This window comes from Balaenoptera borealis, assembly GCF_965194805.1.
Source record: "Balaenoptera borealis genome assembly, chromosome: 18".
Lineage (NCBI taxonomy): Eukaryota > Metazoa > Chordata > Mammalia > Artiodactyla > Balaenopteridae > Balaenoptera > Balaenoptera borealis.
In genome coordinates, this window is record NC_138877.1 from 2327629 (window position 1) to 2347852 (window position 20224).

Sequence of the window (20224 nt, forward strand, 5' to 3'; positions counted from 1 at the left end):
ATAAAGACTGTGCTCAGAGAATGGAAACTTCAAGGTGAAAACGTGAGGCCTCTTCAGTTTCAAGTGATGAAAGGTTCAGTGTTTGGGTACAGGAATGACTGGCTATCAGGATCAAAGAGACCAACCAGCCTGTCTGGGGTGACAGCAGCAGTCTGAATGTATTAATAGAAACTGTGTAACATGAGAAATGATTCAAGGTAGGGAGGTGACAGCTATGAGGAAGGTACAAGTGATGCCCCAAAGGACACCTGGAAGCAGCAGCGCAGAGCTGGGTAACACCAGGGTGTGCGGGGAGTGGTGTGTTAGGGGAAGGTTTTCCAAAGTGTGGGTTTAAACATCTTAATAGGCTGTAAAATCAATTCAGTGCTTTGAAACCACCATTTCTTTTTAAAGAACTAGAACAGAAAATATTAGAGTACATTGGACATAGTAGACATTAATGATGTTTTACGAAGATTTTGCTTATTCTAATTACATAATTTTATAAATGTGTGTGCATGCACTAGGTAGCGATATAAAATGATGCATTTCTTACTGTAGTCACTGCTTCCCAGGAAGCACTCACCTCTCAGACACCTAGAGGGTTTGGGCGGGAAACAAGTGAAGCAGGGTGGGAACCGTGGCCAATTAAATGCTCGTGGCCACCGGAAGCAGTCAGCCACTACTGAGCTCCTACCGAATGACGCCAGGTGGGAAAATAGGGCCACCAGAGTCATCAGTTTTGAAAAGAAGAAATCTCCTTTTCTGTGTGAAATCTCTCAGTGTCCAGCTGCTTGGGAGGTCTGAAGAGCTAGGCTTTGCATGTGGGCTGCCTTCTGTAACCTCGGGTTAAAGGTGAAGAGATGACAGGATATTCTGTGACGATGATAAATTAATTGACATAAGGAAGCTTATTCACACGGAAAAGGGATGAAGGCGTGGGAACTGGAGGAGAGCAACAGCAGAGTGAGCTGGGAAAGGCGGGGCACCGAACCCTTTACCCTGGAGGCCCATCACGTCTTACAGGACTCCACAAGACACGAGATTAAAGGGGTCCAAATGTAAGAGTACCTAAGAATCTCCCTGCAACGTCTGCATCTTTCTATGTTAAAATACGTCCACCTCTCCTTTAGACAGCAGGGAGTGTTTAACTTTCTTTCGAAACACTGCGACAGATCCCTGTTTTGTTAGCCAATACCTCAATATTCCAGTTATGGCTGGTGTTGCTGCTTACATGCCTATGGTTTAGTCTGAGCAATGCCACACCACTGTTGTTTAAGAAGCGTGTGTCCAATTGTTGGAATACCTTACTGAATTCTTCCCCAATATTTTCATTTTAAAAAAATGAGCAAAAACGGGACATAAGTGCTAACATTAGTGATACAACAAAGGCAGGAAACAGCTTTTATTAAAATTTATAAAATACAGTCAGTTCTCTACTTTTATGTACAACACACTACTGAAAAAATATATAAAAGTCAATCTTACTTCCTCAACCTTCTCAAAATTATGAACCTTTACATTTATTAAACAGCCATTGTTCCTATCCAGTCCAAGTTAATTTTAATACAGAATTATTTTATCTTTATCATCTTTTGTCCTTCTCTAGACTTCATGTTCATTTGTGGCCATTTTCCCAAATAATTATGCTTTATTTTAACCTACTTACCTATAGTTGTTCTGTTTTTTCCAACTAGCCAGCAGTGGTAGCTGAGAAGTGACAACACGCTGATGAAGAACATCGTCGACACAAAGAAAAGAAAAAGTATGTGGAATTTTGCACGTGTATCTGAGAGTTCATTCTGAGGAAAGAAAAAAGAAGACTTCCTTTTCAGAATAGTCAACCTCCAAAATATACTCTCACAAATTTGGTTCTTCCTGAAGATTGTTGAATTTGCCAAAAAAATGCCAGATATGAGAAGTAATAAAATAAATTAGATAATATATCCAAAAGCAACATTTCCCAAAGCAGAGAACTGGTATTATCAGAGGGGCTTGCTTACATAACATGTCAGAAAGAGTCACTTTAAAAACCGCTCTTAAATTTTAGCAATAGTTTCAGTAATAAAATAAAAAGATGGACGTTTTTACCTAACGTTTTTCTTTTGTACTTTATACATATATTCAAGCTTTCCCCAACATCCAGGATACACGAGGGTTTTCTCCATCTACGCTACTATTTGCTTGTTTTAATTACATAACCAGAAACTAATTGTGATAAATTTATTTTTGGACTTCCCTAGTCTCTGTCTTCGGAACACCACTGCACACAGACATCCCTTCAGCTGCTTCCATTCCTACCTTTTTACTCCTTGCTCCTTTCCTACAGAGCCTGTTTTGGTAATTACCGATTTTGGTATGTCAATTTGCCACAAGGCATTAGTGAACGAAAACAGCTTCTGTTACCCATTCTAATGGCTAGATTCATTTCAACAGAAGCAAAGCGTTAACCCAGAAGAAGTCAGTCTCTAGCAAGAGGATTAGAAGGAAGCCTTTAAGCATTCGCTCTCACGACAAAGCCGCACAGCCAACCACAGCCTCACAGAACAAGAGCTGCTCCTGCTTGATTTAAACACTGTTTACAGGCTAAGAGGAAGGTTTTTAGCATTAGGTGATTCTGACATCTATCTTCTCCTCTTCTCTTCCAGAGTAACCGCAATACCTTTTAAATACATCAAGTGATTCTTCTATCTCCCCATCTTGTGTAACAAATGAGTACTATACATACTCACTATCAATGTCACAAAAAAGATGGCAAGACTGTCATGGCAATGATGTATTTTACCTTTGGACAACTCTCTGTAGATTTCCTGCGGCAAAGCTTGTACAAATAGAGACAACGCATTAAGAAACCACTTTTTATACAAAATTATCCTGCGCACTATTGTCATAAACCTTTCACGTTTGGAAGGACCACTAAGACGTGGCTCTCTAAAGGTCATCAACGACGTTTTCTCAAAAACCGCAAAAGACAAGAACATTCTGCCCTCCAAGCACGTTTAGGGTACACTTTACATACCTTTCCACAAAGTTTTTAAAACAGAGATTTGTATCTAGGAAAGCATAAAATTGATTTTTTTAGCAAACAGCTTTTTAAAAACTTCTGATGACTAGTTTCTAAAAACTAGATCTAATAATTTCTCACCTGCCTCACTGGTACTGCAGTAGCCTTCCAAGGGGTGCCATCTCCTCCCCTCCAGTCTACTTTCCACACAGCAGCCAGAGGGACCCTTTATAAGGCCGATGGCGCTACCCCCTGCTCCCCATTCCACGGCCCTTGCAACGCCCGCAGAGACCCTGCATCCCCAGCCGCCTCCTGGACCCCTGTTCCCCTGCTCATCGACTCCAGCCTTGCCAGCTGCTGGCATGGTGCCACTCCTTCTGGGCCTTTACTCTAGAGGTCAGATGTCTCCTCTGTTTGAAACACTCTTCTCTCAGGTATCCACTAAGTCCCGTCAAGTTTTCGCTCAGCTTTACCTTCTTACTGAGGCCTACCACGATCACTCTTAAAAAAAATTCAGATGTAATTGACATATAATGTTATTTTAGTTTCAGGAGTTCAGCATAATGATTCCATATATGTCTATACGGCAAAATGATCACCGCAAGAAGTCTAGTTCACACCCACCACCACACAGACTCACAAAAACTTTTTTCTTGTGAGGAGATCTTTCAAGAGCTAACTCTTAGACACTTTCAAATATACTTATTAGCCATAGTCACCATGTTGTACATTACAGCCCCAGGCTTATTCTGCCACCTTCTCCCACTTCACCCATCCCCCACCCCATACCTCTGACAACCACCAAAATGTTCTTTGTATCTATGGGGTTTTTTTTTAATTCCACATAAAAGTTAGATAATATGGTATTTGTCTTTCTCTGTCTGACTTTATTCCCTTATTATAATGCCCTCAAGGCCCATCTGAGTTGTCAAAAACGGCAAGATTTCCTTCTTGTTCTATGGCAGAATTTATACCATTTATGCAACGGTATAAATTCCGTTGCATATTTATACCATAATTTCTTCATCCACCAATGTAAACTTAAGAGTGTTTTCATGTCTTGGCTGTTATAAACAATGCTGCAGTGAACACAGGGATGCAGATATCTTTTTGAGTTAGTGTTTTCCTTTCCTTTGGATATACTCCCAGCGGTGGAATTTCTGGATTGCATAATAGTTCTAATTTTAATTTTTTGAGGACTCTCCGTACCATTCTCCACAATGGCCACGCTAATTTACACTCCCACCAACAGCACACAAGGGCTCCCTTTTCTCCACATCCTTGCCAAAACTTGTTATTTCTTGTCTTTTTGATAATAGCCATTCTAAAAGGTGTGAGGTGGTATCTTGCTGTGGTTTTGATTTGCATTTCCCTGATGATCAGTGATGTTGAGCATCTTTTCATGTGTCCGTTGGCCATCTGCATGTCTTCATTGGAAAAATGTCTATTCAGACCTTCTGATCATTTTTTAATCTGATTGTTTTGTTTTTGCTATTAAGTTGTATGAGTTCTTTATATATTTTGAATATTACTCCTTATCAGATACATAATTTGCAAATATTTTCTTCCATTCAGTAGGCTGCCTTTTCATTTTGTTAATGATTTCCTTTTCTGTGCAGAAACTTCTAGTGTGACATGGTCCCACTTGTTTAGTTTTGCTTTTGTGGCTTTTGCATTTGATGTCAAATCCAAAAAATCATTGCCAAGGCTGAAGTCAAGGAGCTTACCATCTGTATTTTCTTCTAGGAGATTTATGATTTCAGGTCTCATGTTCAAGTCTTTAATCCATTTGGAATTGATTTTTGCCTGTGATGTAGGACTGAGGTTCAGTTTCATTCTTTTGCATGTGGCTACCCAGGTTTCCCAACACCATTTACTGAAGAGACTGTCCTTTCCCCATTGTATCTTCTTGGCTCCTTGTCATAAATTAACTGACCGTATGTGCATGGGTTGATTTCTGTGCTCTCTTATTCTATTCCACTGATCTATGTGTCTGTTTTTATGCCAATAACATACTGTTATGATTACTACAGATGTGTAATATAATTTGAAATCAGGAAGTGAGATGTCTCTAGCTTTGTTCTTTTTCTTCAAGACTGTTTTGGTTATTTGGCTCTTTTGTGGTTCTATACACATTTTAGGATTGTTCTATTTCTGTGAAAAATGGCATTGGAATTTTGATGGGGATTGCATTGACTCTGTAGATTGCTTTGGGTACTATGGACATTTTAAACAATATGAATTCTTCCAACCCATAATCACAGATTATTTTTCCATTTATTTGTGTCTTCTTCATTTGCTGTCATCAATGCCTCATACTTTCCAGTGTAGAGATCTTTCATATCCTCGTTTAGAGTTATTCCTAGGTATTTTATTCTTTTTGATGCAATTGTAAATAGGACTGTTTTCGTAACTTCCCTTTCTGACACTTTGTTATTAGTGTATAGAGATGCAACAGATTTTTGTATATTGATTTTGTAACCTGCAACTTCACTGAATTTATTAGTTCTAACAGTTTTTTTGTAGACTCTCTGATTTTCTAATATGTCACTTGAAAATAGAGACAGTTTAACTTCTTCCTTTCCTATCTGGATGCATTTTATTTCTTTTACTTGCCTAACTGTCCTGGCTGGCTAAGACTTTCGATACTATGTTGAATAAAAGTGGCCAGAACAGGCAACCTTGTCTTGTTCCTGATATTAGAGGAAAAGCTTTCAGCTTTTCACCACTGAGTATGATGTTAGCTGTAGGCTTATCAATATATGGCCTTTATTAAGCTGAGGTGCATTCCCTCTATACCCATTTTGTTGACAGTTTTTACCATAAATGGATCCTGAATTTTGACAAATGCTTTTTCTGCATCTATTGAGATGATCATGTAATTTTTATCCTTCATTCCGTTAATGTGGTGTATCACGTTGACTGATATGCAGATGTTGAACCATCCTTGCATCCCTGGAATAAATCCCACTTGATCATAGTGTATGGTCCTTTTAATGTATTGTTGAATTTGGTTTGCTAGTATTTTGTTGAGGATTTTTAAATCTATGTTCATCAGGGATACTGGCCTGTAATTTTCTTGTGGTGACCTTGTCTGGTTTTACTATTGGGGTAACACTGACCTCATAAAATGAGTCTGGAAGTGTTCCCTCTTCCATTTTTGGGAAGTCTGAGAAGGACAGATGTTAACTCTTCACCTGTCAAGCCACCTGGTCTGGGACTTTTGTTTGTTGGGAGGTTTTTGATTACTTATTCAATCTCCTTACTATTAATCAGTCTGTTCAGATTTTCTATTTCTTCATGATTCAGTCTTGGTAGGTTGTATGTTTCTAGGAATTTATCCATTTTTTCTAGGTTATCCAATTATTTGGCATATAATTGTTCATAGAAATCTCTTTGATCCTTTGTATTTATCAGTTGTAATGTCTCCTCTTTTTTTTTTTTTAATATTTATTTTTGGCTGTGTTGGATCTTTGTTGCTGTGCACGGGCTTTCTCTAGGTTCTCTAGTTGCACCACCAGGGAAGCCCTAAGAGCTGGTTTCTTGTAAAGATAAACAGAATAGACAGGCCTTTCCCTTGTCTCACCAAGAAAAAAATAGAGGACTCAAAATCAGAAATGAAAGAGGAGGACTTCCCTGGTGGCATAGTGGTTAAGAATCTGCCTGCCAATGCAGGGGACATGGGTTCGATCCCTGGTCCGTGAAGATGCCACATACCGTGGAGCAACTAGGTCCATGCACCACAACTACTGAGCCTATGCTCTAGAGCCCACAAGGCACAACTACTGAGCCCGTGAGCCACAACTACTGAGCCCGCGTGCCACAACTACTGAAGTCCGCGTGCCACAACTACTGAAGCCCGCACACCTAGAGCCCGTGCTCCACACAAGAGAAGCCACCACAATGAGAAGCCTGTGCACCACAAGGAGGAGTAGCCCCCATTCACCACAACTAGAGAAAGCCCGCGTGCAGCAACAAAGACCCAACTCAGCCAAAAATAAACAAAACAAAAAACCAAAAAAACAGCTCTTCACTCATCTTTTCTACTATCTTTTTAGTTTCTGTTCCATTTATTTTCACTCTGATCTATATTTCCTTCCTTTTAGGGTTTTTTTAAAAATTTTATTTTTGGCCGCTCTGCACGGCATGTGGGATCTTAGTTCCCCAGTCCGGGATCGAACTCAAGCCCCCTGCAGTGGAAGCACGGAGTCTTAACCACTGGACCACCAGGGAAGTCCCTAACTTCAGGCTTTGTTCTTTTTCTAGTTCCTTGAAGTGTAAAGTTAGGTTACTTGAGATCTTTCTTACTTCTTAACACAGGTTTATCTCTATGAACTTCCCTCTTAGAACTGCTTCTGCTGCATCCCATACGTTTTGTTATGTTGTATTTCCATTTTCATTTGTCTCAAGATATTTTTTGATTCCTTCTTTCATCCATTGGTTGTTCAGTTGCATGTTTAATCTAAACATATTTGTGAATTTTCGTTTTTTTTCTTGGAATTGATTTCTAGTTTCGTATCACTGTAATTAGAAAAGATGCTTGCTATGATTTCAATATTCTTAAATTTGCAAGACTTATTTTGTGACCTAACACGTAATGTATCATGGAGGACGTTCCATGTGCACTTGAGAAAAATGTGTATTCTGTTGCTTTTGGATGAAGTGTTCTGTATAAATCTGTTAAGTCCATTTGGACTAAAATGTCATTTAAGTCCAATGTTTCTTTATTTCATTTCTGTCTAGATGATTCATCCACTGATGAAAGTGGGATATTAAAGTCCCTTACTATTATTGTCTTGCTGTCTATTTCTCCCTTTACTTCTGTTAATATCTGCTTTATATATCTAGGTGCTCCTTTGTTGGGTGCATAAATGTTCTTTTTTTTTCTTTTTTTTTCCCTGTGCCATGTGGCATGTGGGATCTTGGTTCCTTGACCAGGGATCGAACCCACGCCCCCTACATTGGAAGCATGGAGTCTTACCCACTGGAACGTCAGAGAAATCCCGCATAAATATTCTTATCTCAGATATCCACTAACTTCCTTCAAGTCTTGCTCAAATTTAATCTTCTTACGGAGGTCTGCCATTATCACGCTCCTTAGTGCTATAACCTGCGCCCGTCACACCTCCCTCCCCACACACTTGCTAAATCCCTTACTCTGCTCTACTTGTTGTTCACAGCGTTTACTTTCTAATATACAATATAATTTACTTATTTATTATGTTTATTATTTGTTTCCCCTTTCTCAAAAGTACATTCTACAAAGACAGATCTCTTTGCCTCTTCTGTATCTTGATATATCCCAAGTGCCTACAACATATGTGCCTGGCACATAGTAATTGTTGAAGAATGGAGAAAAAAGTAGACTTAAGTTTATTAGTCTTTCCTTACTCATGATGAATCTCAAAAAGTTTTTTGTTTTTAATTTATTTATTATTATTTTTGGCTGCGTTGGGTCTTTGTTGCTGCGCGTGGGCTTTCTCTAGTTGCGGCGAGCGGGGGCTACTCTTCGTTGTGGTGCGCAGGCTTCTCAATGCAGTGACTTCTCTTATTGCGGAGCACGGGCTCTAGGCACGCAGGCTTCAGCAGTTGTGGCTCGGGGGCTCTAGAGTGCAGGCTCAGTAGTTGTGGCACATGGGCTTAGTTGCTCCGCAGCATGTGGGATCTTCCCAGACCAGGGCTCGAACCCGTGTCCCCTGCATTGGCAGGCGGATTCTTAACCAATGAGCCACCAGGAAAGCCCTCATAAAGTTTTAAAATATTTATTTTTTAATTAATAAATCATTACATGCAAACATAAGTTTCTGATAAGAATGGGAAATTCTACAATTTGGACTTCATTCATCTGGCACAGATTCATCTTCATTTATTATTTAAAAAAAATTTTTGGCCATGCTGCACAGCTTGCAGGATCTTAGTTCCCAAACCAGGGATTGAACCCTGGGCCACAGAAGTGAAAGCAGCGGTCCTAACCACTGGACCACCAGGTAATTCCCTCATCTTCATTTAAATAGGACCACTGAGTATGGTGAAGTAGGTTGTAAACTGAACAAAGCTGCCCAACTAGGGGAACAACAGAGGCTAAAATTCATTAGGCTGATTGACTCAAGTATCTGGATGTTGGAAGAGAAAGATCTAAATTAAAATTTTGGCTTCCTATACTATTAAGTATGTGACCTTGTTAGTTACCTAACTTTTCCAACCTCAGTTTCCAACTCTGAAAACTGGAATAATAATAGCTCCTTCTGCATTCATTATATTTTCTTCCTTTCTGTATTCTTGATGCTCTGGCATCTGAAGCCTTGCTGACTGGGGAGAGAGTGCCTCTCCCAGGGCCATCCAATTCTTACAGAGATAGCAAGGAATGTACCTCTCATATACAAACTAATCAATCCAGAGCCCATACTCCAAAACACCTCCTTTCTCTGGCTCTCACACTCCAGGGGGCAATACTACCCTGCCCTAATCACACCAGACAACCAGGGACAGCCTGTATCCTCAGAGACCACTGAAATTATTCAAACTAGCTAACCCTAAGTGCATTTACCCTGCCTCACCATGCTTTCCCATGGGCCCTGTGCCTTCTGCTTCCTGAGCAACTCTGGTGCTTCCCTGTGTGGCCCTGCACGGGGTGGCATGAACCCTCCCTTGGAACTGTGAGTAACACACTATCTTTTCAATGGTTATCATCTCCTCATCTGTCAGCTTCACCATACCTGAAGAATAATAAAACCTACATTTTACAGTACCTTCATAGGGACTTCCCTGGTGGCGCAGTGGTTACGAATCGGCCTGCCAATGCAGGGGACACGGGTTCGAGCCCTGGTCCGGGAAGATCCCACATGCCACGGAGCAACTAAACCTGTGTGCCACAACTACTGAGCCTGCGCTCTAGAGCCTGCGAACCACAACTACTGAGCCCGCGAGCCACAACTACTGAGCCCACATGCCTAGAGCCCATGCTGTGCAACAAAGAGAAGCCACCGCAATGAGAAACCCGCACGGCACAACAAAGACCCAACGCAGCCAAAAATAAATAAATAAAATAAAATAAAATAAAATACCTTCATAGGGTTTTTAGGAAGAGTAAATACAAAAGTACCTTTAACCACAATAACTCCCACCTTCAAAATCAAAGATTTAAATGGAGGGAGGAAAAAAAACCACAATAAAAAATGCCAGAAGAAAAGCTGGGTAAATATCTGTATAAATTTACAGTGAACAGAATAAAGCCAGAAATCATAATTTAAAAGCACTGCTTTAAAAATATAAAATTTTGATTTAGTAAAAACAAAAGCAAACAGGGTTACAAGACATCGATCAAAATTGTGGAAAAACATTTGCAACCCACAACAGAAAAAGGATTAATATCTCCAGAGACAGGAAACAGATTAGTGGTTACCTGGGGCTGGGGATTTCACTTTTATTACTGTAAAACTGCAGTAAGTCTCATCATCTGAAATAAAAGTAATTACTTCCCTAAAACTGATAGTATGGTTGGAAACAGTTTGGATTACTAAAAGAAGCTCACTATATCCTATTTAATATTCATTTATTTACAAACATGTATATATGAAGGTAAATTTTAACTCCATCTGTCTTCTGAGCCATTATAAACTCTAACTAGTAAAATTAAGTATGTCTACTTATAATAAAGAATGAAGGAATTACTTATGAAATAGCATCTTAAAAAGTCCTAAATATATGTTTTAAGATAGAAAAAAAGACTTACCGTCCAAAATTTTATAAAGTACTGTAAAACTGTTGTAGCCACGAAAAGGCAATATAATAGAGAGTACAATAAAAATAGCAGGAAGAATTTGTAATTAGAAAATCCCACACAGTTATTCACCCTAGAAGAATAAAGAAAATCACACTGTAAAAATAAGACAAACTCACAGAAACGAAAACTAGAATGGTGTTTGCCAGGGGCTGAGGGGAGGGGAGTGGGGAGTGTTTAATGGGTACAGAGTTTCAGTTTTGCAAGATGAACAGTTCTGGACGCCGGTTGCAAAACAATGTGAACGTACTTAACACTGCTGAACCGTACACTTAAAAATGGCTAAGATGGCAAATTTAATGTTTTTTTTACCATAATAATAACAAATAGGACAGATGAAAAAACTTAAAATCACTATAACTAGAAAATGGGTCATTTGGGAAGTAGGGAGCAGTGTCTTAATTATGGATGTGTGTTTTAAATAAATTCTGTAAGGAATTTGGAATTTCAATGTTAATTCTTAGTAGACAATTACTTGGGTTAAGAACATCAGAATATATTTTTAAAGGAAAACATGTAGCAGAAACATAAAACTAGATCAATCTTGATATCTATGAGTAATTAAACTGACCTTCAACATTTAGGAATGCTGAGGTAACCACTCCGAATGCTCCCCTCCCACCTCTCCCCCCCACGTCATTTCCTCCGGGTTTTATACGTACCAGGGACAGTGATGGTCCATCTTAAGGATACACCTAAGAAAACAAACGAACACAAGAAAATCCATGTAGAAAAATTCCCCTGATTCTAATTTCTGAGATATATATATATATATATATATAAAATTTTTCCTTAAAATTTTCCCTTTAGCAATACATCTTAGAAAAACCAACCCAGTAGACGTTAGGTTAGAGACAATTTCTGTTATTTCCACAAATACTTTTGTAGGTAAGAAGTAATGATTTTTCACACTGAGAATTCAGCTGACTTGGACCACATCAAATAACATTTTAATATACAGATATGGTGCATATAGCACTTGGTACATTGGCTAGATCTAGTTTACAAAGTCAGCTGAGGAAAGTAAAATGAAAGTTATTTTAAACATGTGCAAGTGATAAAACTTTAGAAGCAAATATTGTTAAAATATTAACACTGATGGGCTTGTAGGTGGTTATTTTTTTCCACAGATTTTATACAACTCTATCCCATGTATAAGAACCACTGTATTTTTATAAGCAGAAAAAAAAAAAACCCAAATTTGCCTCCCCACCAGTATACGTAATGTATATTTGCACAAAGTTAGACAATGGATCATTTCAAGTAATACAACAAATGAGTAAACTGATACCCAAAAGGTTAAATGACTTGTCTCACTCAAGTTCAAGGACTCACTGGAATTCCCATACAAGGGGTCTTTCTTTCAACACACTACCTTCTCACAAGAGCATAAGGGATAAAATCTTTGAAATTTTTGGGGGAACAACTTCAGAGGTGGTAACTGAAAGTAATAATGGGACTTCTCTGGTGGTCCAGTGGTTAAGACTCCGTGCTCCCAATGCAGGGGACCAGGGTTCGATCCCTAGTCAGGGAACTAGATCCTGCATGCCACAACCAAAGATGCTGCGTGCTGCAACTAAGAGCCGGTGCAGCCAAATAAATACATAAATAAATATTAAAAAAAGAAAGTAATATTTTTGTGGTTTGTTAGGCTTTAATACCAACATTAATAATAAAAACAAGAAAAGTGTCATGATGGTCTTTTTAATCCAGGAATTAAAGTTATCTTTCTCAAGGGGGTGGGTATTACTTACTTGGTCATCAATATTACATTAAGCACATGCACAAGAAGTACACATACTTAAAGAAAATTCTAACAACTGGTACAGGAACTGTTATCAAAGATTACTTCAAAGTATATTCTAGCTTATATACATATTTATGTTAGCTCTGCATACAGAGCAAATAATGGGAGAGGATGCAGTATTTTTGCTAAGTTCCTTCACTTTCTGTTCTCCCATCTCCAGTTCCAGTACTGGGGTTAAATGAAAGCCAAAGAGAAACACTTACATGTCACATGCTGAGCAGTGATGCGCACGGTCAGGCTTAATCAGCTGACATCTCTCACAATATCTGACGGCTACATTCAAGAATTAAAAGGAAGTTGTTGAAGAATGTATGTTTGGAGTTGAGTTAATTTGACTATAAAATTTGCTTTCATTTCTTACAAACAACTCTAGGAAACTGACAACTAATAATTTTAAAATAATACCAAAGTTCACTGGAGAGCTTATGAAATCCAAATGTCAAGAGGCAGAAGGGAACCTCAGAAATGTAGCTGGCCCAGCAATGTTCAGATGAATAAGGAGATCCAAGGAAATAAGGAACTGGTATAAAGTCAAACATGTACTTTAGCGGCAAAACTCAGATACACTAAGACCTAAATCAAGTATTTTCTCCTACTGTACCACGATGTCTGTAGTAAAATATCAAAACGTTCTCAATTATCTCCCACCCCATCCCAGATAAATAGCAAAATTGCAAACATACTATTGCAAAAGAACTCTAAACTTCTTCCCACTAAATTCTAATATATACAGTTTGTATCTTCATTCATTCAGAACATAATGAGCACCTACTAGGGGCCAGATATCACTCTCGGCATAAATCCCCGCCTTCACGGAACTTACACTCTAGTGGAAAAGACGGGGAGTAATAAGCAAGGCAAGGTAACAAAAGAAGTAGTATATTAGTGATAGGTGCTGACAGGAAAAGTAAAGCAGGGAAGGGGAGTTGGGGTACTGTAATTTTAGAGTCATTTGAGAAAACTGAAACTGAAAGAAGGGAGCCGGTCAGTCACACAGATCTGTGGGAAAAGAGGAATCTGAGGAGAGGGAACAGGCCTCGGGTGGGAGGGTGCTCAGTGTGCCGGAACAGTGAGGGGCCGGTGTGCCTGGAGCAGAGAGGAAAGGAGGAGGGCACGAGGCAGGGTCAGGCAAGGCTTGTTCTCCCCACTCTGCTCAAGTACTCTGAGAGAAGAGTAAAAAGCCAACTGGAGGGGACTTCCTGGCGGTCCAGTGGTTAGGACTCCGTGCTCCCAACGCAGGGGTGCGGGTTCAATCCCCGGTCGGGGAACGAGGATCCTGCATGCCACACAGCACAGGCAAAAACAAAAAGCCAACTGAACGAAGAGCTCCACCAGAATCTGCAGAACATGGAGAACCTCAGGTTCTGGTTTTTGACATCTAAGTAAGTGACAAAATAGTTCTTTGAGATTTATGAGGGAAATGTCCCAAGACTTCACAAATCAATAATTCTTTAAAACCATTATTTTGGATGAATAGAGAATAATAAAATTACAGTGAGATGCTAACCTTTTTCCGTATCACGGCCTCCAAAGCAAACAAATGCTTCTTGGCAACAAGACAAATTACTATGGGTCTTTCACTAGAGCTGAAACTTTCACAGACTTACAGCATTTGACTAATAAGTACTCTACGGGATCTACTGTAAGTGCGGTGGACTTCTTTTGGGGGTATCCCCCTGGTCTGTAGGTCGCTCTCTTTCCAGGAAATGATTTCAGACCCCTCTTCTACCTGGACTGTGTGAAGCCACCCACCTCCCCCTTCTGGTCCACGCTCTCGCCTACGAATCAGGGCTGAGGGGCAGTGAGCTGTATCTCAGGGGGTGGAAGTGAGTAACACGCGATGGCCACGCTTCGCCACGTGGATGGGGAGAGAAAGGGAAAACCACTTTCAGGGCCACAGTGTGGAAAGGGAGCAGATGCCCGGGGGCAGCAGGAACAGCTGCAGGAGCCCCCGTGGCTCCCGGCTCTCAGCTCCAGTTCTTCCTCGCAGTCCTGCCCTCGGGCCACAGGAAACACCCCCACTTTCTTACACCATCCCGTGTGTTATGCTAGTTTCTTTTGCGGGGAAGGGGGAGTTAAAAAGCTTAAGCTGTTGTCCGTTACTTGTGATCATTAGGGCTAACAAACATAGTAACAGCACAGAACACAGGTTCAAATAAAAATTTAAATTAAACATACCCTCTAAAAAGTAGATGGACCACGTCATGTGTTAGTGTTTTTGGAAAAGAATTTGGCTGTATCTATAAAAGCGTAAGGCATGCACACTCTCTGCCTGGGATCTCTACCGCTAGAAAATTTATTCTATAGACACGCTCTCACCACAACATGGTTTCAATAACAAAACACTAGGAGTAACGAATTATGAAGATAGTTAAGCATTTTATGATACACTACGTAGACTTTAACAAGAATTCTCCATACAAAATAGACACATATCCTAAACTGGAAAAGTGCAAACACATTAAGTGGAAAAAAGCAAACTGCAGAATAGTTTGATATGCAGCATGTTTCATATCTCTGAGGGGGAGAAGAATATATGTATTTTTCTCTTTACACATCCCAGTACAATGTATCCACCTTCAGACTTGAATTAACATATATAAGGGAGACACAAAGTGTTATTTTGAAGCAGTGTTAGAAGTTACACCTGCTAGAAGGCAGCTACCCAGGTAACCAAATCTGTACTGGTTAATACCTATCCACTCTCATTGTTAAAATGTTAATTGATTGTATATAAGTTTTGCAATATTCTGTTATATATAAAAAATTTCTGCAAGGATATACAAGAAGGGTGGCAACCTCTGGGGAGTAGTGCCAGGGTGAGGGGCAGACACTTCTCATTTGGTATCCTTAAAAAATTGTTTTAAAATCATGTTCCTGTATTACTTTTATAATTTAAACCAAACTTCAAAATGAAAGGAATTTATACAAATATCCACTTATTAAATGAATAAGCTATACCTTACTGAGGGCCTTCTGTAGTACCCTGGCTAGACTGGACACTAGGGAAGTGAAACCATACAAGGTAGAAAAAGCAGAGCAGGTATAAAGGACCTGAGAGGTCTCCTAACTCAACCTCTCATTCTTTAGGTTAGAAACACCCCAAAACCTACAGAGAAAAGAAGTAGTTTGCCCAGATCATCTCCCTCGCTGTCTCTCTCTCTGAGTGGTCAGATCGGGGACCAGAAGCCCAGGGTCTTATTTTCCTTTCCCTCTACACTTCCTCCACTCAAAATTCTGCCACTGCTCTGAGATGAGATGAAACTAAACAGACTTTTCAAGAAGCCTTTTTAAGGGTCTTGATGACTGAGTAGATAGAAGAACTGAAGTAAAAGCAGCAGTCAAAGAAAACTGCTGTTTCTAGGAGGGGTGGCCAGAAGAATGATGCTGCCAGTGACAGAAACAAGCTTGATGGGGGCGGGTGGAGGGAGGGGGGTTAGGTTGTTTTTCTTTCTTTCGTTCATTCATTCAACAAATATTCAGTCTCTACCCTGTGACAAACACTGCTTCATGCTGAGAGTATAAAGTTGAACAAGACAGACTTCCCTCCTGCCCCCACGGTGTTAGGTTTTGCTTGACTTGAATTGGGATAACAGGTCACTCAGGTACAGCTATCCTTCGGAAGGTGGAGGTACGAGAATGGAGCTCTAGTGGGCGCACATGCCAAGCGGAGTGCCAAAGCCCCGACAAGGGTCTCCAAGGGCCCTGGGGGAGGGCAAGGCAGCCTCGCCCCTCTGAAGGCACAGCCGCAGTCCACGCCTCTGTCTGACAACAGGGAAGGGTTTGGGCAGCAAGCGCAGGCTCGTGTGACAACATCCCTCAATCTGCTAGTTCACAGTAAGAAAAGGTAACTCAGTCTGAAAACTATTAAAGAAAATAAATCGTCTGAGACACAGTGAACCAACGATCACAATATCGCGGTGTCAGAATTCCATGGTTAAAAACAGCTGAAGGAACGGTACAAAAAGAATTGGGACGAGGCACGCTTGTAAAGTGGGGTTAAAAAAATGTAGGAGGAAGAATAAACATTCAAAGATGCAAAAATAACTAGAATGGAAAAGCACAAAGAAGAAAGTTTTTCAAGCAGTTAGAATGACAAAAAGCCACCAAACCTGGTTAGGAAGAATGAAAGCCAGCTGCCTGGAATCTGCTGGGAAGGAAAAGAGGCCCAGGGTACAGACGACTTACGAGGGGACCTAGTCAAAGGGAAGAGAAAATAGAATGGTAGTTGGAACACATCAGAACCAAATTTTTGTTGTTGTTTTTAAGAGGAGACACACTTTGAAGTACACCTGAAACCAGAGGGAAGAAATGGGTTGGAAACTATTAAGTGAAGAAGCAAGATTTTTAGGAGCAAACTGTGGGAGAAGGGAAGAAAAAGGCCAGCAATCTTTATGCAAGTTTAATAAAGGACGAGAATGCAGACCCCAAGAAGGAAGCGAGGTCCTGAGGGACAGCCAAGTGTGTGCAGGCGCAGGGCAGCCCCGAGCCTGGAGGCAGCTGGGACTCTGCCGCCATGTTTCATACTGGTTCTCTCCTCCTTACTAGCTTGTGACCTTGGGTCAGGAACTCATTTTCTCAAAGCCTCAATTTCCTCTTTTGTAAATACAAATAATATCAAGCGCAAAGGACTACTGTGCAGATCAAAAAAAATCTGGAACATATCAAATTCCCAGTAAAGCAGTTATTATCGTTACAATAATATTATTATTTTTGATAAAACATAAAGTGAGCCTCTAGGATGGGAAAGATTAGCGAAGGGGAGAAAACTAGGGAGATCTTTCTAGTGTATAAGCAGCCATTACGGAGAACACCCAGGAACAGATTCACCCCACAAACGCCTCCTGGGGGCCTGGGGGGCGACGCACTGCTGTGTTAGGGCCATGGACGGAGATCCCAGGGCCAGAGCCTCAGGACAGAGTCAAGGCGTGAGGAGCGCAGACAACCAGCAGACAGTGAACTGAGATCTACAAGGTAAGAATGTGAGAAGTTCAGAGAAGATTTTAAAAATCTCTTCTTGTTTAAGTGAATAGAAATGGTTGAAGAGAGTTGGACAGTGAATTAAAACTTTAAAGTAGATTTAGGGAGGAGAAAATAATCATTCTAGGAAGAGAAAAAGACATAAAAATAAAAGGTGGGGAAGGACAGAGTTTTAGCAGAGTTGACACAGGGAAATGGAGCAGGAGAAAGCTAAAGAGAGACACTGGTTGTATCCAGACTGCGGAGGGCGGAAGTTTAGAAAGACTCATTTTGTTTCCTTAATAGATGAGATGTCCACGGGGTTCAAAAAAGCACAAAAGGAGCACAGTGACAGTCCCCATGCCCCTCCATGAAGGCAGCTCCACCACTTTCACTAATCTCTGCTCTAAGAAAGATCCACTTTCTATAACATGTGGTTCTGTAATTTCATTTTTTAAAGAATGCAAGATATTATTTCTATAATAAGAAAAAAAGAAGAAAAACCCCCAATGTTCTTTGGGATTCTAAGCAGTAGAAATGCAGTATAGGGCTTCCCTGGTGGTGCAGTGGTTGAGAATCTGCCTGCCAATGCAGGGGACACGGGTTCGAGCCCTGGTCTGGGAAGATCCCACATGCCACGGAGCAACAAGGCCCGTGAGCCACAACTACTGAGCCTGCCCGTCTGGAGCCTGTGCTCCGCAACTAGAGAGGCCGCGATAGTGAGAGGCCTGCGCACCGTGATGAAGAGTGGCCCCCACTTGCCGTACCTGGAGAAAGCCCTCGCACAGAAATGAAGACCCAACACAGCCAAAAATAAATAAAATAAAATAAATTAATTAAAAAAAAAAAAAAAAAAGAAATGCAGTATAAAACGGTGCTCAAGGGCAGGGACTCTGTCTGCAGTCAGAAGATAAGGTGTAAATCCCAGACCTTGCCACTCGGAGACTTCAGGGCCCTCCCTGTGTCTCACTTCTTCGTCTCTAATGTGGGGATAAGTGCTGCACTGTCTCAGAGGGGCATAAGTAATCACCATAAAGTGCTCAGCAAAATTCTGGTGCACTATTCAACAGACGAAGGGTATTTTTCAGAGTAGTGGAAAGCCATTAAAATTAATGAAAAGTAATAAAGCTTTAAGGGTAAAGATTTTACATTAGCAGCTTTTAACTCTTTGGGGCATAGGTACTGCTCTGAAAATCAAAAGAATAGGCTACTTCAAAAAGTACTCAAAATTTTGTGTTTAATCTCACGGTTTCATTAATGCTCTGAAATCCTGGGACTTTGGGTTAAAAACACCTAGGGAATTTCCTGGCGGTCCAGTGGTTAGGACTCTGCGCTTCCACTGCAGGGCACATGGGTTCGCTCGCCTGTCAGGGAATTAAGATCCCATATGCCCCGCAGTGCGGCCAAAAAAAAAAAAATCTAATCTACATAACTGCAGCTACTAACAACTGTTGTAAACTAGACATTTTATAATTGAATATAAAAAGGGATTACTTTAAATTAGCTCTCGGACTTCCCTGGTGGCGCAGTGGTTAAGAATCTGCCTGCCATTGCAGGGGACACAGCTTCAAGCCCTGGTCAGGGAAGATCCCACATACCATGGAGCAACTAAGCCTGTGTGCCACAACTACTGAGCCTGCGCTCTAAAGCCTGCAAACCACAGTTACTGAGCCCACTCGCCACAACTACTGAAGCCCACATGCTGCAACTACTAAAGCCGGCGCGTGTAGAGCCCTTGCTCCGCAACAAGAGAAGCCACGGTAATGAGAAGCCCGCACACTGCAACGAAGAGTAACCCCTGCTCGCCGCAACTAGAGAAAGCCCGTGGGCAGCAATGAAGACCCAACGCAGCCAAAAATAAATAAACGTTAAAAATAAATAAATAAATAAATAAGCTCTCATTTACTGAAAATTTATTATTGTACACTGAGATCTATACTAAGTGCTTGTCTCATTTATGTATACTTCCAGAGATTTAGAGACTATTATTCTCATTTTAAAATGAGGAAACCAGGGCTTAGAAAGTTTAAGTGACTCTCATTGCACTAGCAATGGAAAAGCTGGGGTTTGATCTGAAATCCATGTTTTCATTCTATACGGTAATATATTGGTTATGCAAAGGGATAGTATAGGCATACCTCGTTTTACTGTGCTTCACAGATACTGCGTTTTTTTTTTTATTTGTTTGTTTGTTTTACAAATTGAAGGTCTGTGGCAACCCTGCATCGAGCAAGTCTACTGGTGCCATTTTCCCAGCAGCATTTGCTCACTTTGTGTCTCTGTGTCACATTCTGGTAATTCTCAAAATATTTCAAGCTTCATTATTATTTTATTTGTTATGATGATCTGTGATCAGTGATCTTTGATATTACTGCTATGATTTGTTGAAGGCTCAGATGATGGTTAGCATTTTTTAGCAATAAGGTAATTTTAAATTAAGGTATGTATGTGTTTTTCTGACATAATGCTACTGCACACTCAACGGGCTACAGTACAGTGTAAACATAGCGGTTACATGCACCGGGAAACCAAAAAGTTCATGTGACTTGCTTTATTGTGATATTCACCTCATTGCACTGGTCTGGAACCGAACCTACAATATCTCCAAGGTGTGCCTATATGAAATGCATGAAAAATTTAAATGTCGGTCAAATATCCCCTCCTAAAATCTTGCACAAATTTTAAATTTTCTTAA

General features: G+C 40.4%; 1 protein-coding gene across 4 annotated transcripts in view; it reads right to left on the minus strand.

Annotated features, from left to right (window-relative positions):
- Window positions 1–20224, minus strand: part of ZDHHC20 (zDHHC palmitoyltransferase 20) — a 71076-nt gene that overhangs the window by 13390 nt on the left and 37462 nt on the right. For all 4 annotated transcript variants that reach the window (XM_082364969.1, XM_082364970.1, XM_082364971.1 and 1 more), the window contains exons 5-8: window positions 12774–12843; window positions 11426–11458; window positions 10716–10836; window positions 1649–1781 (exon numbers count right to left, since the gene is read on the minus strand). In XM_082364969.1, the coding sequence (XP_082221095.1) occupies window positions 1649–1781; window positions 10716–10836; window positions 11426–11458; window positions 12774–12843 (357 nt within the window). The remainder of the gene's footprint in view (window positions 1–1648; window positions 1782–10715; window positions 10837–11425; window positions 11459–12773; window positions 12844–20224) is intronic.